This window comes from Mauremys mutica, chromosome 1, assembly GCF_020497125.1.
Source record: "Mauremys mutica isolate MM-2020 ecotype Southern chromosome 1, ASM2049712v1, whole genome shotgun sequence".
Taxonomy (NCBI): domain Eukaryota; kingdom Metazoa; phylum Chordata; order Testudines; family Geoemydidae; genus Mauremys; species Mauremys mutica.
This window is the reverse complement of record NC_059072.1, coordinates 353,446,998-353,471,594: the sequence shown is the minus strand read 5'-3', so window position 1 is coordinate 353,471,594 and position 24,597 is coordinate 353,446,998. Positions and strand designations below refer to the sequence as shown.

Sequence of the window (24,597 nt, the reverse complement as noted above, 5' to 3'; positions counted from 1 at the left end):
GTCTATGGAGCCCTCTTTGCTACCAACCAGCCTGCCTCTCTGCACACAAAGGGAGGGTTACGATTTGGAAGCAGAGGCTGTTGGTCTCTTCTTCTTGCTGACACCTCCCATTCAGCCCCTAAGGCTGATCCAGCAGTGACAGGAGCTGAGGTCAGGAACTAGATCAGAGCTGAGCCCCAGCTAGCTCCAACCGGGGCTAACAGCAGCTGGTTCAGAGGAAGGTTTAAAAACCACCCAGTAGCAGATGTACAATTCCACCCAACAGCCTGCTCCCTATGGGTTAGAAAGTGGCTTAAACCTGAAGCAGGAGGTTACATTTGGGAAGGGAGATCATGTTGCTATCAGTGATTATAGCATCTCCTATATCAAGTGATCCTACCATGGGCTTGGTGACTTCCAGTGGCAGTGAGTTCCACAGTCTAACTGGGGGGGAGACATTGCCCCCCTTTTGACTGTCTCCACGTGGGAGGCAGGCAGTACCTCTGCCTATTCCCTTGGTAGCCCTCACTTTAGTGCTGCCTCTTGCGCTGGCAGGGCCCAGGGGGATGGAAGTAGAGGGGCAGTTGTGTAGGGAGGGGGAGAGCAGCTTCCAGTGCCACTAAGCAGAATTCCCATTGACTCAAAGGCCCATGAATGTGTGCGCACACACATACCCCCAAGTTTTGGCCTGAGATCCAGCAAAACACCATTGTCTCTATTAAGTACGTGTTACTTTCCTCTTCAAGCAGCAGTAATAACCATTCAGTATCTGTGAGGAAGTAGAAACTTCCTCCCTGCCAAACAAGACCCCTAGCAGGTCCCTGCTGGTGGCCAAGAGCCACAGATGGGGAGACTGGACAGAACGGAAACTGAGCAAGGAGAAATCAGCCCCTTCCTTGGTGCTGGACAGAGGGAGGCCATGAGTGGGGAGGAATTCCAGGGCTCCGGCCAGCATTCGGCTCAGTGATGGGCAGTGGGGCTCTGCTCCTTAGCTCAGAAGTCTCCCACACAGGGCAATGAAAGGCATTTCTTTCTCTACCTGCTACTGTGCTTTGCACAAGGCTGGTCAATTACATTTTTCTAGCATCTTTCATTCCTAAAGGCTTTCCACACTGTATCAGCCACTATGGAAATGCAGCCACCTCAGGGGTGGAACAGGGGAGCTACAAACTGCAGTTTAGGACTGGATGTGAAGACCATCAGCCTCCACTTGAAATGCAGGGAGAAGTTTAATGGGACCAGGACAGCAGTGTTCCCCACTGGTATAAAAAGTATTGCTGAGCTTTAACCAGTACGGAGCTCGGTTTTGTCACTAACCCCAGCTGCTTCTTTAAGTGCCCTTCTCTGCAGTCATTAAAGGGACTGTTTCAATGACCCCAATCAGTAGGGGAGCCATTTATAGCTCCAATAACATAATCTGTATCAAGAGCGAGGAAAGCTTTATTCCCCTGGGTCCCAGGGAGCTGAATTCACAGCATCCTTAAGTCAGGAGTGCTTGTCTCAGGAGCTGCTTCTTGGCAGGTGTGAGCCTTTCGGGAAAGCAGATATCAAAATACATGATGAGATCCCCTTTGCGCGTGGGGTCGCTGGGCAGAGGCATCCCTTCCCCCGGCATGGTTTTGAAGTACTTGGGGCTAGAAAAGCAAAGGCAAGCGTTATGCAGGAGGGTACAGGGAGTAACCTCCCTAAGGCTGCAGTGAGAACACACTGAGCCGGGCTGGCTGGAGCGCAGGGGAGGGATAAGCTTATTAAGGAGCAAATTGTGCCTCGGGGTCCACCAGTGCGGCTCCCTGCAAGGGCAGGAGCTGGCCCTAATGAGCTGCTAGGGGGGGAGGGACATCGCTAGGAAAAACACATGTAACAATTTCTTTAAAGTGCTGTTCTCTGAAACATGCTGCTAAAAATGGGCTTTTGGGCTCTCTCTTCATTCAGTGACTCCTGACTGGATTTTCTAACGGCTGCCCTAGGAGCTGAAAGGGCAGCTGGGTTCACTCTGGCTCAGGCATTGCCATTGGGCAGAGTGGTTCTGCAAAGCCAAAGTCTGCCCTGAGTGACACCAGTGCAAGGGGTTTGTGCAGCTGCAGCGAGCTGCCTGCAGTGGAGGTGTCTGGTACCAGTGTGGGCAGAATTCAGCTCTGCAATCAGAACTGAGCTAACAGTGCTGTTAATGCAGCAAAGAATCCTGTGGCACCTTATAGACTAACAGACGTTTTGCAGCATGAGCTTTCGTGGGTGAATACCCACTTCTTCAAGTGGGTATTCACCCACGAAAGCTCATGCTGCAAAACGTCTGTTAGTCTATAAGGTGCCACAGGATTCTTTGCTGCTTCTACAGAACCAGACTAACACGGCTACCCCTCTGATACAGTGCTGTTAATGAGCCACGGCACCACCCTGGAGCTGTGTGGGCTCTGCCGGGCTGGCAGGAGTAAAAAACACTAACTCCCTGGTGGTGGTTGTGATGTAAGTAGATGTCGCTCTGCAGGCACAGGATGAGCACAGCTGCTTGGTTCGAAGGGGCCATTTTTACAGTCAGGCCAAGACTTTCAAAAGCAACTCATGATTTGCCCAAGCTAAGACCCCTGAAAGGGGTCTGATTCCCAGAGCACACTGAGCCCCCACCCTCAGACAGTCTCGAGGTGCTTCCCTTTGAGCATCCCGAATCCCTAGTGAACAGTTCGCCTTCCCTTATGAGGGCAGACCCTTGCCAGGCACCGAGCGCGCAGGGTAGTTTGCCTTACTGACTGCATAGCGGCTATTTCTGCTCCGGCACTTACTGGACTATGTCATTGATGGGAATATTAAGCAACCTGTCATCTAGGGTTCTCACATCCACTGTGCAGCCAATCAAAGCCTGCAAAAGACAGAGCGAGACAATGAGCGAAGATGTTCGTTGATCATGTGACTCCATTACTCCAAATAACAGGCACAGGCAGAAATAATTTGTGATACATGGAAGCCTGGGTAACGCTACTCCAAAGGGGCCTTTACACCCTGAGTATTCCTCCAGGCACAAGAGGATCAGCCCAATGTAGCGGGATCTTCTGAGTTCAGGCCGTGCAGAGCCAGCATCCTGGCTCCTCTGCCACATGTGCCTAACTGTCCAACTGCCAGAGAAAAGGGGTGTGTGGCTGAGGCTCTGCTGCAATCATAGGTGGCCTCCAGCGATTTGTGCAGCCCCCAAGCTGCTCTACATTACGCTGGGCGGGGTCAGCTCAAGCCACAACCCACCCAGAACTGAGGGGCTTAACACCCCCTCCCTTAAGCTGCATTGTGATGCCTCTCGACCAGAGCAGAGGGTCTGGTGTGAAGAGCGGCAAAGTACCCGTGAGTCCATCCATGTGAGCAAGGGGGAGAGAAGCTGAAGATATTTCAAAATCGCTCGCCTTTGCTGAGGAAGGAGATGAGAGTAGTGAGGCCATTGTCTGTCGAAGGCCTGGTGAGGAATGCAATGCACGAAGGGACACACTATTCACAAAGGGTGCAGGGGCCAGACCAAATGTGGAGCCCTTAAGAACAGAGCATCGTGACTTAACAACAATCCTTAGCTCCTCCACTGGGCTTTTCAGCTGTAGTTCTCAAAGCACTTGACAAAGAAGGGCAGTGTCATTCTCTCCATTTTACAGATGGAAAACTGAGGCACAGAGAAGTGAAGTGACTTATTCAAGATCACCCAACAAACCAGAGGCAGGGCTGAGAACAGAACCCAAACCTCCTGAGTCTGGTCCAGTGAACACCACGTTCAAGACTACCTAACAGTGGAGATTTTAAATAAGGAACTTGTTGGAAAAATTATAGTTAATGTCTGAGCTAACTCTAGCACCTGACAGCATGAGTAGACTCTTAGCTGTAAGGACCTGTTTCTTTATACATACTGGATACTGCTTGGCAGTGCAGTAGAATTACAGTTGCTCCTTGTGTGGGTGTTCTGGCTTGCAGCAGACTGACCAATCCCTAGGACATTGTAACTGGATTTTTAAGAGAGCTGGGTAACATTATGACCAGTAACGCCACCAGTAATCGTACAGTCAGTGGAGATCAGGGTCACCTAAGACCACTCTTCAGGGCATGAATGGACAATGGAAGGGGTCAGGAAGGAATTCTCCCTCCACCTACCATGTAATGACATTGCAAAACTGGTGAGCTGCCCTGTTTCGGGTTGGTGTGGGCAGTGCCAATTCAGAAGCAAAGGCATTAGCCATAAATAGATAATCAATTTGATTGTTAGCTCTTAGGACAGGGGTGGGCAAACTTTTTGGCCCGAGGGCCACGTCAGAGTTGCAAAACCGTAGAGAAGGCTGTGCCTCCCCAAACAGCCTGGCCCTCGCCCCCTAACCGCCCCTCCCAACCATCCAACCCCCCCTGCTCCTTGTCCCCTGACCGCCTGCCCCTAACCACCCCCCCAGGACCTCACCCCCTATCCAACCCCCCCGTCCCCTGACTGCCCCAACCCCTATCCACACCCCTGCCCCTGACAGGCCCCCCGGGACTCCCAAGCCTACCCCTGCCCCTGCTCCCTTTCCCTGACCTCCCCCCAAACCTCTGCCCCATCTAGCCCCCCCCCTGCTCCCTGTTCCCTGACTGCCCCGACCCCATCCACACACTCGCCCCCTGACAGCCCCCACCCCAGGACTCCCACACCTAGCCAACCCCCCCTGCTCCCTTTCCCTGACCTCCCCCCGAACCTCTGCCCCATCCAGCCCCCCACGCTCCCTGACTGCCCTGACCCCATCCACACACTCACCCCCTGACAGCCCCCCCCCGGGACTCCCACGCCTAGCCAACCCCCCCTGCTCCCTGTCCCCTGACTGCCCCGACCCCTATCCACACCCCCGCCCCCTGACAGGCCCCTTGGGACTCCCAAGCCTATCCCTGGCCCGTGCTCCCTTTCCCCTGACTGCCCCCTCCAGAACCTCCGCCCCATCCAACCCCCCCTGCTCCCCATCCCCTGATCGCTACCCCCAGAACCTCCACCCCATCCAACTGCTCCCCGTCCCCTGACTGCCCCCAGGACCCCGTGCCCCTTATTCAACCCCCCCATTCCCCGCCCCCTTACCATGCCGCTCAGAGCAGCAGGAGCTCACGGCCCTGCCGGCGCCAGCCATGCTGCCGCGCTGCCCGGCCGGAGCGCTGGCGGCGCAGAGAGTTGAGGCTGCGGGGGAGGGGGGAAGCAGGGGAGGGGCCGGGGGCTAGCCTCCCCAGCCGGGAGCTCAAGGGCCGGGCAGGATGGTCCCGCAGGGCTGCAGTTTGCCCACCTCTGTCTTAGGACAAAGACCAAGTCTTTGTTGTGAAAAGAGCCTAGCACACTTTGGGGCACTAAATAAATAAAAAATACTGGAGAGGTTGAATTATTGGGAGCTGATTTTCAGACAGTTGAGACGTGTGATTGCACATAGGGTGACCAGATGACAAGAACAAAATAGCAGGACACATGCGGGGGGGGGCAGCCGCAGGCTCACCCCACCCCCCACCCCACTGGAGCCATGAGGGAAGGGGATACAAAGCCTGAGGAAGCTGTGGGTCGGGGGTGCACTGCCCCAGCTCTGGGCGCAGCAATGCCACAGGTCAGGGGTGCAGTGCCCTGGCTCCGCCTGCAGCCCCTCCACAGGTTGGGGGCTCATGGCCCCCACTCCGCCCTGCTGCAGGTTGGGGGCCCGTGGCCCCGGCCCCCGTCACAAGCACATGACCCTGGCTCCCGCCTGCAGCCCCGCTGCAAGCCGCTTACCTGGGGGATGGTTCCCACCCACTGGGAAACACCTGGCAGGTTCCTCTGGCTCCTAAGGTCAGCGGTGGCCAGTAGGGTCTCCACTCCACGCACTGTGCCTGCCACAAGCACTAGCTCCATTGGCTGGAAGCTGTGGCGGCGGGACTTACTTGGGGGCATGAGTAGCACGCAGCTCCCCAGGGTCAGGGACAGCTGGGGGGTGGGGGTCTGCACCCCCGCAGCTCTGCCCGCAGCTCCCATTGGCCGCAATGGAGCCAGCACTTGTGGTAGGTGCAGCATGCAGAGAACCCCCTGGCCGCCCCTGTGCCTAGGGGCCGCAGGGTCCTGGTGCCCACCATTTCCTGGGAGCTGACCAAATAAGCACTGCCAGGACCCCAGGTGAGCACTCACCACCGTACTACTCCAGCCGAAGCCAAAACATCGGGACAAATGGCGTCCCGACCGTACATCCGTCGGGACGCGGGACAAACAACTAAATATCGGGACAGTCACGATTTTATTGGGACATCTGGTCACCCTCACTGCACATCTAACCGGCATGTGCAGTTACCATGACGGGGTATGTGCGAGCGCACAGACAGACACGCACTAGGTAACTGTGTGCACAGAGGGATAAGTAGGTGCATTTGCTGGCATGATGGTAGTATCTACAGATGCAAAATTCCATACCTCAAAGGCATTAAAATCAGGCCGCTGGCTCTTCTGTTCTCACCTGAATGATCAATGATGAAGTCAGCCAATTCAAGAACAGCTAATCCACAAATATTGGGGATTAAGATGATAAATAATAGGCAGCCTCCCAGCAGTCTGACTGGCTGGCCCAGACTCTGTTTGGCCCAATTAGAAACTGGTGATTCCTTTCACCCCCAGTGCAGTTTGTTGTCATTCTGCAAAACCTCGCTGTCTTATGGGAAGGTAAGAAAGGAGAAGACACCATCCAACTCCACTGAAGTCAATGTGCATCTCTTCCTTTTCCTGCCTGCAAGTTGGATCAGACCCCAAATGCCTGATCATAGAATATCAGGGTTGGAAGGGACCTCAGGAGGTATCTAGTCCAACCCTCTGCTCAAAGCAGGACCAATCCCCAACTAAATCATCCCAGCCAGGGCTTTGCCAAGCCGAGCCTTAAAAACCTCTAAGGAAGGAGATTCCACCACCTCCCTAGGTAACCCATTCCAGTGCTTCCCCACCCTCCTAGTGAAATCACCAACACCCTTACCTTCCCCAGGGGGATGGAGGCTACATAGAGCAGGTTGTCATCCTCCCTTTTAAACCTTGGGTGGAGTTTCTCTCGTACAATGAAGATAATATCAGCTGGGATGATGTTCGGGCCCTAAGGTACAAGAAATAAACCAGGAAATGAGTCAGTGTCTAAACAGAGACAGGCACTGTTTACAGGGAAAGATAATCAGGTCTTTGCCTCCCCCCTTTTCCCTGATATTTCCAGACGGCCTGGGAAGTGGTTTTTTTTGTTTTTTTTTAACAAAATATTTTTTCCCTGGTTGCCTTTATCCTGGATGCTCAGGTTCTTAGCACGCTGTTTTTCCTGGAAGATAGAAGTAGTAAGGTCATGACATCACAATTCCAAGGAAGTGAAACCTCAGCAACTGAGAATGGGAAAGGATTTTAATCGGATTGTTTAAAACACTTTTTCTTTGTTTCTATTCATGCCTTTTAAACCCAAACGTCTGACACACATTTGGGACAAAAGCTGTCTTTGTTAAAGCCCCGGGTTCTCAGCTGGCTGGTTCTTGCTCACATGCTCAGAGTCTAATTGGCATATGTGGGATCGGGAAATAATTTCCCCCCAGGTCAGATTGGCAATGACTTTGGGGGTTTTTCACCTTCCTTTGCAGTGTGGTATGCGGGTCACTTGCTGGGATTATTTCATTTAATCAATTCCCTGCAATTGCAGGAGCCTCGGGCTCTGATGCACCTCGGTCCCTCCTCTTCTCTGCCTGTGGCACATGATAGTTTAGTCCAGTGGGCTGGAATACTTTGGTCTCATTTCAGTTGTTGGGTTAGCGTGTGGGTATTGGGGGATATTGGTGGCCTGTGCGATACAGGAGGTCAGACTAGATGATCTGGTGGTCCCTGCCTGCCTTAAGCTCTATGACTAATACTTCCCCCTCAATTAAAGGTTAAGAAAGTCCCCACTGAGCCCTTCAGCGAGTCCTCTTGCTAGACCAGATTTGACATTCCTGGGATTCTAGTGGTAAAAATGAAAAAAAAAAACTAGGGCTGTCAAGTGTTTAAAATTACTCATGAATAATCGTGGTGTTAAACGATAATAGAATACCATTTATTTAAATATTTTTGGATGTTTTCTACATTTTCAAATATGTTGATTTTAATTACAACACAGAATACAAAGTGTACAGTGCTCACTTTATATTTATTTTTATTACAAATATTTGCACTGTACAAAACAAAAGAAATAGTATTTTTCAGTTCACCTCATACAAGTACTGTAGTGCAATCTCTTTATCATGAAAGTTGAACTTACAAATGTAGAATTATGTACCAAAAAATAACTGCATTCAAAAATAAAACAATGTAAAACTTTAGAACCTGTAAGTCCACTCAGTCCTACTTCTTGTTCAGCCAATCACTCAGACAAACAAGTTTGTTTACATTTGCAGGAGATGCTGCTGCCTCCTTCTTGCTTACAATGTCACCTGAAAGTGAGAACAGGCGTTCTCATGGCACTGTTGTAGCCAGCATCGCAAGATATTTACATGCCTGATGCATTAAAGATTCATATGTCCCTTCATGCATCAACCACTGTTCCAGAGGACATGCGTCCATGCTGATGACGGGTTCTGCTCAATAACGATCCAAAGCAGTGCGGACCGACGCATGTCCATTTTCATGATCTGAGTCAGATGCCACCAGCAGAAGGTTCATTTCTTTTTTGGTGGTTCGGGTTCTGTAGTTTTTGCATCTGTGTGTTGTTCTTTTAAGACTTCTGAAAGCATGCTCCACACCTCGTCCCTCTCAGATTTTGGGAGGCACTTTAGATTCTTAAACCTTGGGTCGAGTGCTGTAGCTATCTTTAGAAATCTCACATTGGTACCTTCTTTGCATTTTGTCAAATCTGCGGTGAAAGTGTTCTTAAAACGAACAACATATGCTGGGTCATCATTAAAGACTGCTACAACATGAAATATATGGCAGAATGCGGGTAAAACAGAGTAGGAGACATACAATTCTCCCTCAAGGAGTTCAGTCACAAATTGAATTAACTCATTTTTTTTAATGAGCATCATCAGCATGGAAGCAAGTCCTCTGGAATGGTGGCTGCATGAAGGGGCATAAAAATGTTTAGCATATATGGCATGTAAATACCTTGCAACGCCGGCTACAAAAGTGCCATGCGAACGTCTGTTCTCACTTTCAGTTGATATTGTAAATAGGAAGCAGGCAGCAATATCTCCTGTAAATGTAAATAAACTTGTTTGTCTTAGCGATTGGCTGAACAAGAAGTAGGACTGAGTGGACTTGTAGGCTCTAAAGTTTTACATTGTTTTGTTTTTGAGCGCAGTTATGTAACAAAAAAAGTCTACATTTCTAACTTGCACTTTCACGATAAAGAGATCACACTACAGTACTTGTATGAGGTGAATTGAAAAATGCTATTTATTTTATCATTTTTACAGTACAAATATTTGTAATAAAAATGATATAAAGTGAGCACTGTACACTTTTTATTCTGTGTTGTAACTGAAATCCATATATTTGAAAATGTAGAAAAACATCCAAAATATTTAATACATTTCAATTGGTATTCTGTTGTTTTACAAAAAGAACAGGAATACTTGTGGCACCTTAAAGACTAACAAATTTATTTTAGCACGAGTGAGCTATAGCTCACGAAAGCTCATGCTAAAATAAATTTGTTAGTCTTTAAGGTGCCACAAGTACTCCTGTTCTTTTTGCGGATACAGACTAACACGGCTGCTACTCTGAAACTTGTTGTTTAACAGTACAATTAATCACAACTAATTTTTTTAATCACGATGATATTTTTGAGTTAATCGCAAGTTAACTGTGATTAACTGACAGCCCTAAAAAAAACCCTCCCAAACCTCCACTGTATATCCCAAAGAAGCAAAGTGAGACAAGAACTCTTTTGTTTTCCCTTATTGCCGGACTCTTCAAAATATTTCTAAATATCATAAAGTAAGACGACCACTTCAGCTACAGGAGAACTGGTCACTTCCCCTGTATTAGTTACATCAGGAATCACAAATATAGCAAAAAGCCAATTACTCGAGCCACCGAAAGAACATTCTTGCACAGGCAACCTTCACTCTGGAATTGCCGAGTTACTGAGTGTTTAACGTAAGAACAGCCATAGTGGGTCAGAACAACGGTTCATCTGGCCCAGTATCCTGTCTGCTGACAGTGGCCAGTGCCAGGTGCCCCAGAGGGAATGAACAGAACAGGTTGTCACCAAGTGATCCATCCCCTGTCACCCATTCCCAGCTTCTGGCAAACAGAGGCTAGGGACACTCAGAGCATGGGGTTGCATCCCTGACCATCTTGGCTAATAGCTTGATTTTGCAACCTTAAGAATGTTCTTTTAATGTAGCTTTTCAGGTGTAACTTCGGTACTGACCACTGCTGCGTGCTTTCCCTGGGGTGTGAAACTCACCCCTGTGCAGAGGGCCAGCGCAAGTCATATGTGCCAGCTAAGTCCCACTTAATCCCTCAAATAGGGTGTAAAGCGATGCCTCGGCCTGGTGCACAGGGGTGAATTTCACCCGACAATATTAACGTTCTGCATATCTGGGGCCTGAGTCTCAGTTCCGGGTCTCTGATCCTGAGGGCTGGTCTGTGCCAGCCCCAACCCCAGTGGGAGTGACAGCAGCCAAGAGACTGCTCTAATCTGTCCCACTGGCAGGGCTCCTCTTTCTCCTGGGCTGGGGACAGGGGATGCAGGGGCCATCTCTGTCAGCTTTTTGCCAGCGGTTTTAGTTCTACGATTCTCCACTGCCAGAGGAATGCCTGGCTGGCTACGTACGATTGGATTCTGGGCCCTCGGCACTGCCTGAGCAGAGCCCCGGCCTAGATCTCAGTGGAGAATCAGGCCCCTCATCTTCAAAGCACTCTACAAACATTAACTAGTTCAGGGGTGGGCAAACTTTTTGGGCCGAAGGCCACATCTGGGTGGGGAAATTGTATGCAGGGCCGGGGCAGGGGGTTGGGGTGCGGGAGGGAGTGCGGGATGTGGGAGGGGGTGCGGTGTGCAGGAAGGGGCTCAGGGCAAGGTATCGGGGCAGAGGAGGGGTGCGGAGTGCATGAGGGGGCTGAGGGCAAGGGGTTGGGGTGCAGGAGGGGTGTGGGGTGCAGCAGGGGGCTCAGGGCAGGGGGTTGGTGTGCTGGAGGGGTGCACAGTGCAGGCAGGGGGCTTAGGGCAGGAAGTTGGGTGGCAGAGGGCAGGAGGGGTCCGGGGTGGCAGCGGCACGCACCGGGGCCAGCAAAGGTTCCCTGCATGCCTGCCCTGTCCCCGCGCCCGTCCAGGAAGCGCCGCGGCCCTGGGGTGGGGGGGCAGTGGGCTCTGTGTGTGCTGCCTTGCCACGCCTCCAGGTACCTCCCCCGAAGCGCCCATTGGCCGCGGTTCCCCGTTCCTGGCCAATGGGAGCGGTGCGGGGCGGTGCCTGGAAGCAAGGGCCTGGGGGCCGCAGGGACAGCCACTGCTGAGAGCAGCGCGGGGCCCGCAGCGCCACGGGGAGCAATCCCGCGGGCCGGATCCAAAGCCCTGAAGGGCCAGATCCAGCCCGCAGTTTGCCAACCCCATAACTAGTTAATCCTCACAATGCCCTGCAGAGGAAGTGGAGGCTTATCAGATGGGGAAACTGAGGCAGGGAAGTTATGTGATTTGCTCAAGGCCATGGCAGGAGTCCGTGTCAGAGCTAAGACTTGTGCTCCTAAAGATCTTAGGCAATGTAGAAAATCTCCCCCTTAGCCTCTCTGTGCCTCATCTCAAAATATGCATAATTACTCAGGCATGTTTTGTGTGGCTTGTTGATTAGTGTCGGTCAAGCACTTTGAGATCTTCAGCTGGAAGGTGCAACAGAAACACAAGATCCCACTACAGCAAACAATGAATGAGCCCGTCAGTACTGGTGAAATCTTGCCATGTGACAGTCTCTCCGTAACTTACCTGATCGCCTTCTTTCTGAAAGGTAATCCTGGTGCCCTGCTTCCACCCGGGCTGCACATCAATCGTTAAGATCTTATCTCTGATGGTGGATGTGTGACCATCTTCGTTCATCACCTGGGGTTTGAAACAGCTGAGTGGGGCAGTCGGGTCTGCTCTGTATCTAGGAGACCTGGGCCTTTGATTGGCTAGGATGCCAGTGATACTGCACCAGCCTTGTGGGCAACTGTCTTTAGGAAACAAAATCAGTTCTGGCTTGAATTGCAGCGCTTCTGTGCCCAGGCAGCTCTGCAGATCACGGCTATTACAGTAGTGCCTAGGGACCAACCAAGATTGGGCCCCATGACAGACAAAGGGCAGGGGGAAAGGGGCAAAACATACAGAGGGAACAATAGGATGGAAAATCAGGCCACCTGGAGACGAAAGCAGTTCCCAGTTACCCCTGTGCTACCTCACCGGAGTCTGCCAGGGAGGTTAACATTTGCATTTAATTTCCCTCTGACTTTAGTGGGGTAGCAGTGGGGACACTGGACCTATATATTTGGCTTACTGTTTGGGGATTGGTTTTTGTTCATTTCAAGGCAGTGTGAGTGCCAGCACAACCCACCTGGGGCGTCAGAGCCCTGTTGACGGCAGAGGCCACATAGCTAAGATCAAGGCAGGCAAAGAGACCCAAACCTGTGATGTTAATGCTACAGAAGCCCAAGCTTTTCTGCACCCTGCTCAGTGCTGTGTAAGGGGCCTCCTGTGCTCCGGCAGCGGGGCGGGGCCCCACAGCACAAGAGAGCATGGAAACTTTGGCTGCCGGGGTCCTGCCTGAACTTGTTGCTCTGTACAGCACACGTGAGCTGCTGCTGTGGCTGGCTCCGAAAGAGAGGCCGCTGCAGGAGCAGGGATGGATCCCTGGCTGCTCTCTGCACACACAGCCACAGGAGCACCTTTGCCGGGGAGATGGAGTGGGGTTGGGGCCATGCACTTTCACCCCACCCTGCTCTTCTCAACTGCCCTGTCCCACTGCCTGGAGCAGGCTACTCCCCACCTGTCCATTCCCCATCGGCTGGGACTCGGGAGAGTCTATCACAGAATATCGTGATCAGTCACATCCACTGATTTCAGTGAAACTTCCAATGCCCTCGGAGCGAAACATACAACCCAGCCCCATGGGAAAGAACGGATCTTCCATGACAGGCTCCCTTCAGGCAGCCGTCCCGCTCCTAACACCACCGATTCGGGCTCACGTCTCGCCATTTCTCATTCAGGCCCCATCTTTCCTTACCCTGCGAGAAATCTTAATTTTCTTGGTGCAGCCGTAGAACAGGTCCTCCAGTGACAGGTAGAGATCTCGCTCAATTGGCGGGTCCTGCTTCGCCACCCCTTTTCCCCGCAGCCCCCCGAATGCTGTGTTCACCTCAGACCCATCTGGGGCGAAGAACTCTGTGCATATTGAAAAACAGAATCCCAGCTGTGCATATAAAATGACGACGTCTAAATTAGCTGCTACCGCTCAAGAAAGAGAGCTGGGGGTCATCGGGCATAGCTCTCTGAAAACATCCGCTCCATGTGCGGCAGCGGTCAAAAGAACGAAAAGATTATTAGGAACAATTAGGAAAGGGACAGATAATAAAACAGTAAATATCGTAATGCCTCTATATAAATCCATGGTGCGCCCGCATCTTGAATTCTGTGTGCAGTTCTGATGGTCCCAGTCTCTGGAGAAAAAGACGAGGCAGGTTGTAGCACACTTCAGCACCACCTAGTGGCTGACTGCAGCATGGCATTAAAATCTCAGTGGAGGCTGCCTGCTCTTTGGGTCTCCAGGTTCTGGTGCAGTTGCCATTATTTGAGCCAGGGGATTTTCAAGAGGAGAAAGTGATGGGCTCAGGGGAAGCCCAGCCTGAAGTGACTGTTCTGTCTCATGTGTGTGGTTTAAAGCACTGCCCAGCAACGCTCCCATGGAGACATGGGGTGGGGTGACAGGTCAGGTAAACCAAGGCCAATTGCAGGAGAAACAACCCTCAAATTGGGGTTCCGAGGGCTGACGGTGGCAAAGGCAGGGTCTGGTTTCCAGATGACTGTACAAAACTTTAACCTACTTCCTGCCAACCACAGGGTTGGTTCTGTTGAAGAGATTATGCTTGCGGCAATCACCATAAAAGCACAACATGAAGCAATTATACCTACCAGCAAAGGGATTATCGCCTCCAAAGAACTCCTTGAAGACTTTCTCAGCATTGCCGTGAAACACATAGCCAACAGACCAGGGGTTTTCACTCCCAAATTCCAGGGGGATCCCTCCTTTGAGACCCTCTTCTCCAAATTTATCATAGATGCCCCTCTTCACAGCTAAGGAAGAAAGAGGCATCAGTAAATGTGCATATGCTTTGATCACTTGTGTGTCAGATGAAAGTATATAGTTCTAGACCCAGGTCTTTGCTTGATCCTGGGATCTGTCACCCAAAGCTGTCATCAAGCATTTCCTTGCCGTAAGAAAGTCTGAAGTAGCAGAAAGGATGCTATTGCATCAGTGTGGTAGCAACTATCTATAGGAGTCTCATACTTAGGAGCACTCTCAAAGGCTCATCCTTCCAGCTGGGAAGGTGATACACTGAGTGAGCCAGGGGAAGGCGGCTGATGCCCTCCTGTCCCTACCCAGCCAGTCATCCAATACACAGAATGGAAACTACAGAGAAGACTGTTACAAATCATTTTCCTAATAAGCTCATTAAGGTTTCCCACGACTCAGATTCCACACAAGGATTCCTTTATTAGTCCCAAAGGCCGCTTGGTGTTTGTCACATCCAAAATACAAACATAAGCATATACATGCCTATATTCTATATCCCAATGCCAACACAGTTACAAGCACTGGTCAACATGCTCACAACACGATCAGGTACCTGGGAGGTACCGTGCCATCACAGCATGACTCCAGAGGGGTTAGGAAAAGCTCCGACAAAAACCCCTAGAAAACTTTGTTTTTTTTATACACTGTAATAAACAGGTAGTGTTGGACCTGAGCTAAGGACAGATAAAGCAGCTAGGGCTGAACAATGTCTTCTGCCCCAGTCAAGACAAGATTAATGACTGGGCCTCTTTCTTCAGGGTTTTCTTCTCATCTCATTTGGCCATATTTATTTCTAACTACACCTCTACCCCGATATAACGCGATCCGATATAACATGAATTTGGATATAACGTGGTAAAGCAGCGCTTCGGGGGGGGGGGGGGGGCAACCAGCCTACACATCCCCAGCAGAAAGTACACTCTGTACCAGGGGCGGCTCTAGCCATTTCGCCACCCCAAGCACGGCGGCATGCCACGGGGAGCGCTCTGCCGGTCGCCGGTCCTGTGGCTCCGGTGGACCTCCCGCAGACGTGCCTGCGGAGGGTCCGCTGGTCCCGCGGTTCTGGTGGACCTCCTGCAGGCGTGCCTGCGGATGCTCCACCGAATCCACGGGACCAGCGGATCCTCCGCAGGGACGCCTGCGGGAGGTCCACCGGAGCCGCCTGCCGCCCTCGCGGTGCCAGCAGAGCACCCCCCGCGGCATGCCGCCCCAAGTACGCGCTTGGCGTGCTGGGGCCTGGAGCCGCCCCTGCTCTGTACTTGGATTTGACTTTCCAGACCTTATCCTTGAACTGCACAGTGTATCTGTGGGAAGAGAAACATGTTCCTACTTACGATCACTTAACACTTCGTAGGCTTCTGCGAGCTGCCTGAATTTATCCGGTGCCCAAGGTTCTTTATTTTTTAAAGGATGGTTCTTCAAGGCTAGTTTCCGGTAGCTGCAAAAGAGAAGCCAGGGAGGTCCAGCCCCATGGTGGGCGCAGTTAGATCCCGTGCTGACATGCAATCTAAAGCGCTTTTCACCTAAGTGCATTTTTCAAATGTTTAAGATCCCAAACCACGGAGCAGCATGGAGGTGTGGTACAGAAATGCCTACGCACAGAGCCTAGAGACACCGGACAGATGGACACGTGTGTGCACTCATGTGCACCAATAGCAGATGTGCACCTTGGTGTGCCCCTGACACGGGATGGGAACCATCTATAGCAGAGGTGCTCGCTCACTCCCCACCCCGACGCGCCCGGGGCAGGGAGGAGCTCACCCCCCCCCACACGCACCGACGGGCCCGGGGCGGGGAGGTGCACGGGGAGGGGCTCGCTCACCCCACCCCCACCGACGGGCTCGGGGCGGGGAGGGGCTCGCTCACCCCCCCCCCACACACACACCGACGGGCCCGGGGCGGAGGTGCCCCCAGGGCAGGGCGCGGCTGTTCGGAGCACCCATGACCCGGCGGGCGCGGGCGCCCCCCACCCCCGCTCACGCTTGTTTGATGTCGGCGTCCTTGGCGGTGCGGTTGAGCTCCAGCACCGCGTAGTAATCCTGCCCCATGGCGCCCGGCCCGCTCTGCCCCGCGGCGCGCGTTGCTATGGACACCGCCCCGCGCGGCATTCTGGGAGTTGTAGTTCTTTCCCCCCCCCCTCGCACCGGCGGTCACTTCCGGACTACAGGTGCTTCCCCCGCCCCCCTCCAGGGCCTGACCCGGCCCTTCTCTGCCCCCACTGACCCCCAAAGCGTGGGTGTGTTTGGGGAGGGGGCTAAGAGACTCACCCGCAGCGGGCTTCTGCGCACCCCCCAGCCCCTGGGGCAGTGGCCCAGCAGGCTCACTGTGGTTTGGGGACCTCCCACCCCCCAGCAGCTCCGACCCCGCTCCTTCCCTCCACCCAGGGTTGCCACTGTTCATTGGACCCATTCCTGGAGGTTTCATCACATGACAGTCTTTCATTTAAAAATTAATCTTGAATTCTTGGAGAGTTCAGGACAATCCTGGAGGGCTGGCAACCCTACCTCCACCCTGCCCCTTCCACATAGGGCCCACTTCTCTTCTCACTTCCTCTCTTCCCCTCACCATTTCTTCTGTAGAGCCTTCACCAATGAGCCCTCCCAAACTCCTGGCCTACTGAAGCGGGTGCATGAATGTCTATGCTGGAGGGTATTCCTTGCAGAGGGAGTGAGGCCACAGGGCACTGAGCACAGTTCCTGGTGTGCATTCATTTACTAACACTGCCCAGCTCAGCACACACTGTGCCATCATGCACATTAGCAGCATTGGGGCATGATGGTATTTCATTTTCACATATATCAGTGACAGGGAGGGAGGACAAAAATCTTACAGGTGAACTGGATTGGATGGGGCTTTGTTGCATTCTGATAAAATAATCCTATATTCCTAAGTGCTCACTGACACTACAGCCTGCACCCTGTTAGTTATTTAAGAGTAAATGGTTACTTGTCTTCAGAGTACTTTACACGTGTTAACTCAGCCATCAAAAATTCTACTGGGTCTGGTGGGTTTTTTGGCAGTTTTTCAGGAGAAGTAGAAGGTGGAAAAGCAGATTTTGTATGTGGGCTAAATTCTTATGACAATTTTGATTGGCTATAAGGTAGCTATGTATCACTCCCTTTTACAAATGGGGAAACCAGGCATAGGGAGATTTAAAAGTGATTTGCCCAAGGTCACACAGTGAGTCAGTGGCAGAGCTGCATTAGATCTCTGGAGTTCCTGAATCTTAGCCCACTGTTCACTCTTTGATACCACGTGATAGAACAGGAATTTACAAACACCCACACACAAATTGTGGCGGTAGATCAGTTGACAGGACTGAACAATTATTCCTTAGACTTAACATTGAAGATGAAAATGGCAGTCTGCCGCTATTATTTGAAATCCTATGACAAAAAAAGATGCTTTTCACCATACTAAAAGAACTACGTAATTACTAATTTAACAAAAACTGGTGGCATTTTAATGGGGCCTTCACTACAATGGCTATAACTACAACTGGATATATTTTTAAACTGAACAAGAACATATGTATTTCACTCAAGTGGAGATCTGACTAAATTTGACATTTCAGTTTGATCAAAATCACAGCTGCTCACTACATTCACAAAAATCACACTTTTTATTGTAGAACAGAGTCACAAGAAAGGTTATGAGGTGTTGAATGTGACATGGACACAGTTGTTTTGCTTTTAAATTAACTGTCTTGAAAATGCACAAACTTCTCTAGAAAAGGGGTGATCAAAAGTCAATCCCTTTATTTCAATCAATTCTGCAGTATGGTCACCTCCAGATCTCGTCTCTCCAGCCCCAAGATCATAGTCTTGTTAGAAATACCAAAATTGTTCACTGAATGTTGAAAACAGTTCCGTACATATATTGCAGATACAAAGAGTCTTGCATTAACATCTTCTACAAGCTGCTTACTGGAAGAGAATGGTCTAAACTTTGGTTGTAATAAGCAGCACAAGATCAAGAATTCTATGTACAGCCTTGTTCTTAGATTTTATCATAACAATGTTCTCAAAGCTTATATATACACACTTCATATATACTGTACAGTCCTAGAAAGGTAGCATTGCTTTTATTTGGAAGTGCTACATGGCCTAGGTTCTAACCTAGCTAGACTTTAGCCTTGTTTCTTAGTTCACCTGTTTTCCACACACCACAAATGGTCAGAGGTCAGAAAGCTGGTATCTCCTCACCATCCCATCTCTGCAGCATGTATAGATTTGTTTCTCCCATGTAGCTACCTAGAAGAGGGAAATGAAAATATTATTTAAAAAGAAAACCTCTTACATGATCATCCTCCTCATCTGCTTTTCCCACAAGTGCTTTAGTGCTTTCTCCTACGCAACCCCAGATGGGTGGGGGAAAACTCCCGTCCTCTTAAATCTATCCTTAAATACCCCTCTCCCATGAGGCCTACAAATCACAATAATTGGCCACTGGCAAGGTGAAAGACCAGCTGGGGCTGCTTGACAACTCACAATAGAAACATACCCATATTAGGCAGGGACTTCTCCCTCCCCTCATCCCTCAACTGTTTGGATAACATTCAGCACAATGGGGCCCTGATTCCTGACTGGAATCTCTATGAGCTACTGCAATATAAATATATAGTGAATGGCCTTTAAGCTCTCCCTTGATTGTTAGGGCTTCAAGGTGATGCCAGAGATTCTTGGAAGGGTAATGCCCCATGATGTCCACAACGGATTACAATGGCATGATCATTAGGATATTCTGAAGAGGATCTGCTTACACTGGTATCTCCGTGTTATCTATTGGGTTTCCGGGAAACGGGACGGGCATGCCAACGGATCCCCCCACCAGCCTAAGGGGAGGTTCCACAGGGCCTCAGAAACCCACTAATTGCGGGGGACAACTAATAAAAGAACAGGGACAGGAGTGTTAACAATTGGAAATCCTACTGGTACCACAGGGCAGTTTGCTACTGACAGAAGCTCATGAACTTCACCAAATGCTACATTATAGTAGATACTGAACTCAGCAAAAGTCTGAAGAGAAATGGGAACATTTGAATTTTTTTATTTTCTGAGATGGGAAGGAAAGAAATCAGCGGCCTTCGGAATAAGTATTAGCTCCTAAGCTCGCCATAGAACAACACTGGCTTAGCTGAAAATGCAGCACTTTCCCTGAAGGAAAACTGGAGGAAGAGGGAAGACAACACATTAGTAAATGGTGGGTGGTCCTGTTGAACAGAACTGTTGGGCATGTTTCTTGGTCCAGCAGGTATGTCCATTTTCCTTCGGATTTGCCATTATAAAGATGACTTGGGGTCTATAATGTGACAGCTAAAAGCTTTATAGTCATTCAGCAACAACTTTTAGAAACAAGATTTTTTGGGGGGGTTTGAAATTGTTTCAAAGATGACCAATCAAACAAACTCCATTTACAAGATGGGCTTTTCTGTCAGATCTGACAGAGAAGATGGATTTCTTTTGCTCCCAGATCACCACCAGTTAAAAGTCTGCAGGCCAAACTCTGCCCTCGGGTTTACTGGCCTACGCTGCCTTCAGTGGGGTATACTGTTGGAACAGATGGCAAGATATGACTTTGCAATAGGGCTGTCAATTAATCGCAGTTAACTCATGCGATTAACTCAAAAAAATTAATCATGATAAAAAAAATTAATTGTTATTAAATCAGAGTTTTAAATCGCACTGTTAAACAGCAGAATACCAATTGACATTTATTAAATATTTTGGATGTTTTTATACATTTTCAAATATATTGATTTCAATTACAACACAGAATACAAAATGTACACTGCTCACTTTATAGTATTTTTATTACAAATATTTGCACTGTAAAAATGATAAAAAAGTATTTTTTAATTCACCTCACAGAAGTACTGTAATGCAATCTCTTTATCGTGAAAGTGCAAATTACAAATGTAGATTTTTTGTTACATAACTGCACTCAAAAATAAAACAATGCAAAACTTTACAGCCTACAAGTCCACTCAGTCCTACTTCTCGTTCAGCCAATTGCTAAGACAAACTAGTTTGTTTACGTTTATAGGAGATAATGCTGCCTGCTTCTTATTTACAATGTCACCAGAAACTGAGAACAGGTGTTCGCATGGGACTTTTGTAGCCAGCAATACAAGGTGTTTACGCGCTAGATATGATAAACATTAATATGCCCCTTCATGCTTCGACCACCATTCTAGATATGCTTCCATTCTGATGGCACTGGTTAAAAAAATAATGCATTAATTAAATTTGTGACTGAACTCCTTGCAGAAGAATTGTAAGTTTCCGGCTCTATTTTACCTGCATTCTGCCATATATTTTATGTTATAGCAGTCTCAGATGATGACTCAGCACATGTTTTTCATTTTAAGAACACTTTCGCTGCAGATCTGATAAAATGCAAAGAAGGTACCAATCTCATTTCTAAAGATGGCTACAGCACTCGACCCAAAATTTAAGAATCTGAAGTGCCTTCCAAAATCTGAGAGGAACAAGGTTTGGAGCATGCTTTCAGAAGTCTTAAAAGAGCAACACTGATGTGGAAACTGCAGAACCCAAACCACCAAAAAGAAAAATCAACTTTCTGCTGGTAGCATCTGACTCAGATGATTAAAATGAACGTGCGTCAGTCCACACTGATTTGTATTGTTATCGAGCAGAACCCATCATCAACATGGACACGTCCTCTGGAATGGTGGTTGAAGCATGAAGGACATATGAATCTTTAGCGCATCTGGCATGTAAATATCTTGCGACGCTGGCTACAACAGTGCCATGTGAACACCTGTTCTCACTTTCAGGTGACACTCTGAAGAAGCAGCGGGCAGCATTATTGTTTTTTCTTAGCGATTGGCTGAACAAGAAGTAGGACTGAGTGGACTTGGAGGCTCTAAAGTTTTACATTGTTTTATTTTTAATGCAGTTATTTTTTTGTACATAATTCTACATTTGTAAGTTCAACTTTCATGATAGAGATTGCACTACACTACTTGTATTAAGTGAATGAAATACTATGTCTTTTGGTTTTTTTTACAGTGCAAATATCTGTAGACAAAAATAAATATAAAGTGAGCACTGTACACTTTGTATTCTGTGTTGTAATTGAAATCAATATATTTGAAAATGTAGAAAAACATCCAAAAATATTTAAATAAATGGTATCCTATTATTGCTTAACAGTGCGATAATCGAGCGATTAATTTTTTTAATCACTTGACAGCCCTACTTTGTAACTGGAACCTGGTTACAAGGAGCACTAAGCATCATCCTCAACACTGTGGCTGTATGGAGCTGGATCCTAATCCAGTGTTCTCCCCCAGAGTTGCGTTGACTCAGCAGGGTTTATGGGAATAAAGAGTAGCAAAAACTTACTCTGATTTCTGAAATCAACAGATGTGGTTTGGAATATGCACAGTGGGCAGCTCAGCTGGGTAAGAACGGTGTCATTTTCACAGTCCCTTTTCTAAATAGAATTGCCCTTTAAAATAGACAGGCCTGAATGCTGAGGTAGGAGCCCCTGAGTTCTAATCAGAGCTCTCTCTGACAATGGACAAGTTACTTAACCTCTCTGCCTCGGTTTCCCCATCTGAGAGAAGAAATTACGTTACTGTTCCTCAGACAGATGACATGAGGATTTGTTTTTGTAAAGTGTTATTATTCAAATACAAAAGTAAATTTAAAAATTCACTTCTCAAGAAGGTGCCAGCTCTGCTGGTTGCCAAATCACCAGACAATGGCAGCCATTGCAGAGTGGCACCTTTATTCCCCCTCGCTGGTACTCAGCCAATAGTAAGTAGACTTAGCCATTACCTTGTATACAGGGTCACAGTCTGCTTCTGTGAGGTCAATTACATGATCAAGATCTTGCTGAATAATAAAGCAGGTTCCATCACCTAGATAAAAAACAAAACAGATAAGGAACATAGAACTGCTTGCAAGATAAGACATTCTCACAACTACAAACTGATGCGGATTGGCATATACAGGAACCGTTTTGTATCACAGCCCAATCATTGCTTTAAATCATAAGAATGAAGAAGAACTACACTTGTTACACAACGCCAACAGAGTCCTTTGAATAGAGGTTGTGGGCTGGCAGTTTGTCCAGACAGACCCTCAGAAGATTGGGGTACCTCATGGAAGAGTCAGTTGTTTTGGGAGACCAATGGGGAACGATGACAGAAGAACATGAAATGTTAGGAAGTTAATGAAACACTGATTAACACTGTTCCCATTATGTCACTTGTCATCCACTTGCTGTGGACATGTTCTCCAATGGTGTAATTTCCAGCTCGAGCAGATATGTCCATGCTAGCTCTGATCGAGCTAGTGCACTAAAAACAGAAGCGTAGCCATGGGGATGTGAACAGCGGGAGGGATTAGCCATCTGATTATGATCCCACCGCTCGCACCCCTGCGGCTACACTCCTATTTCTAGTAAGCTAGTGCAGGTATATCTCCTCGAGCTGGAAATTACATCTCCAGCTCCTGTGTAGACGTACCCCAAAATGTCACTTGGACAGCCAGCTATCACCCTGCACCACAACCCAGGAATTCACAGAGAAAGCAGAGCTGCATGATCACAGTGAGATGCTGGGTGATCATATGGAGGGATGTGAACATATCCAAGAGGAGAGACAAGAACAGCTCCAGCTAGCCCTTTGGAAGCTCCTCTCCAGCAGCAGACTGGAAACACGTCAAGAGGTTAAAAAAAGATACGATCTAAAAGCTTTGGTCTTTGGTCAGAACATATTCATCACATACTCTTAATTCACTGGGGGCCTGCTTCTGAACAGCCTGGTATAGATTTATACCTCTGCAAAGTGGGTGGGAAACAGTAGCATTACACACCCATTGTGCAGAGCCGTAAAAGACTCCATGAGGAGCAAGGCAGTGGAGAATCAGGCCCTTGTTTTATAAAATGCCTTTAACAGTTCTTCTCCACTTCAGGGGACCGCAAGCAGAAACTGACATGTCCACACACTCCAGAGAAATGTGCAAAAGTGTCTTACGAGGATGACGATTAAGGTAACCACATTGCAAAGTAAACACTGTTGCCTCAGTAACTCTTGTATTACCTTGGCTGGCGATAAATCCATCTCTATAAGGGAGCAGACAAAGCACTGGTGCTCCTGATCTATGAATGATCTGAACTGGAGCCCTAGAAAAACCAGCAAAAACAAGGTCATAATATTATAATCAAGGACGACACTTTTGTATTAATTTAGATGGAATATATAGGCCAAAGTTGTTAACATAACCCGGTCACTGTTTAACATTAAACAGTGTTAAACAAGGCTCGGGATAGACCTTGGCCTTCTTAGTACCAGGGCAAACACACCATTAAATATCCTTTTACCCTCTTATTAAAGATAAAGAAAAGAAGGAAAAAAAACACAGTCAAAGCATTTGAAAGGTAAAGTATTAAATAAGACCGATTTAAATAACATCCCTTGTTCCCTTTCTCTTTAGCTGGAAAGAGCGTTTAGAAGGAAAACTCCTTGTGTTTGACAGTCTCTTAGATTATATCAAAGACGGCAATAACTGTCCTTTGGCGAAAAGAGACTTTAGTTGAGATTGGCTGAAAGTGTTGTTGTTAAACTCTGATCCTGTTTCATTCTACGTGATGTCTGAGATTCAGCGGGAGCTGATGGTGATAGTGATAGTTATCTGGGTCCCTCTCTCCGGCTCAGTCTGGTCAGGACATCTCTCAGGGTTAGCATGACAAAGACCCAGGGCCCCAGGAGATGGTGGCAGCCATGATGGCAAAGCTTGCTTCAGTAGCCTCTGTTCTCTCTTTTCCCAAAAAAAGTTTCCTTCTTCAAGCATCCAGAAAGGGAGTGGTGGGTGGAACAGCCCAACCCCTCATTTTGTCTATCAATTAGACCTAGTTTCTGACACACATTTTCGGTTCATTAATTTGAGGACCCACATTTTCTTGTTTACAAATCTGACTTCACAGTCCTTGAGCTATATCAGTAGGCTTTTTTGCTGGACTAATTCAGTTTGTGTCTCTGGTTTTCTTGCACCTGTTTATAAACATTCTTCACTAAAGTTAACTTCACCTATTTTTCATGGTTAATTCCCAAACAGGCAAAAAGTTATAGGCCCAACCATCAGGACACTTCCCATATGCAACATAATAAAGAACAAGCAAACAGAACAGAGAAGAAAGTGATTAAAGACGTATCAGACCACCATTAGGGTCACATAAATTATACAGAGTGAGACTGGAAAGCTGGTGGTTAGTCACCATGGACAAGGGATAAAACTGGAAAGATAGAGACACATCCACTCTGCAAAGCTCAGTATTTTATCCTTCAGTGGCTAGATCAGGGCAATGATTCCTCCAGAAGATATAAAGGAATCTAAATGCTAGTTAGTT

At 48.5% G+C, this 24,597-nt stretch overlaps 2 protein-coding genes across 3 annotated transcripts in view; both read right to left on the bottom strand.

The window, feature by feature from the left end:
• Positions 1-26: 26 nt before the first annotated feature.
• DNAJB13 (DnaJ heat shock protein family (Hsp40) member B13) lies at positions 27-16,285 on the bottom strand. Of its 2 annotated transcripts, XM_045022137.1 has the most exons (8): positions 16,195-16,285; positions 15,549-15,652; positions 14,052-14,213; positions 13,147-13,304; positions 11,874-11,987; positions 6,924-7,037; positions 2,757-2,833; positions 27-1,613 (listed from the first exon to the last, which is right to left on the bottom strand). In XM_045022137.1, the coding sequence occupies exons 1-8, from the start codon at positions 16,260-16,262 to the stop codon at positions 1,460-1,462; spliced, it is 951 nt and encodes a 316-aa protein (XP_044878072.1). In that variant the 5' UTR covers positions 16,263-16,285; the 3' UTR covers positions 27-1,459. The 2 variants fall into 2 exon arrangements, with proteins under 2 accessions (XP_044878072.1, XP_044878082.1); XM_045022147.1 differs by lacking the exons at positions 27-1,613; positions 2,757-2,833 and adding an exon at positions 6,148-6,416.
• Positions 16,286-17,955: 1,670 nt separating this feature from the next.
• The window catches only part of PAAF1 (proteasomal ATPase associated factor 1), a 29,955-nt gene continuing 23,313 nt past the window's right edge, over positions 17,956-24,597 (bottom strand). Inside the window, exons 11-13 of the mRNA XM_045002053.1 lie at positions 23,291-23,373; positions 22,023-22,105; positions 17,956-18,467 (exon numbers count right to left, since the gene is read on the bottom strand). Of these exons, the coding sequence (XP_044857988.1) occupies positions 18,390-18,467; positions 22,023-22,105; positions 23,291-23,373 (244 nt within the window). The 3' untranslated portion in view covers positions 17,956-18,389. The remainder of the gene's footprint in view (positions 18,468-22,022; positions 22,106-23,290; positions 23,374-24,597) is intronic.

What these genes read in the sequence shown, in the direction of transcription:
- DNAJB13 (XM_045022137.1), bottom strand. Translation starts at nt 16,262, where the DNA reads ATGGGGCAGGATTACTACGCGGTGCTGGAGCTCAACCGCACCGCCAAG. An exon ending in CTACGAAGTGTTAAGTGATC is followed by an intron (nt 14,214 to 15,548) that starts GTAAGTAGGAAC and finishes TTTCTTCCTTAG; the next exon opens with CTGTGAAGAGGGGCATCTAT. An exon ending in TTCAGAAAGAAGGCGATCAG is followed by an intron (nt 7,038 to 11,873) that starts GTAAGTTACGGA and finishes CTTGTACCTTAG; the next exon opens with GGCCCGAACATCATCCCAGC.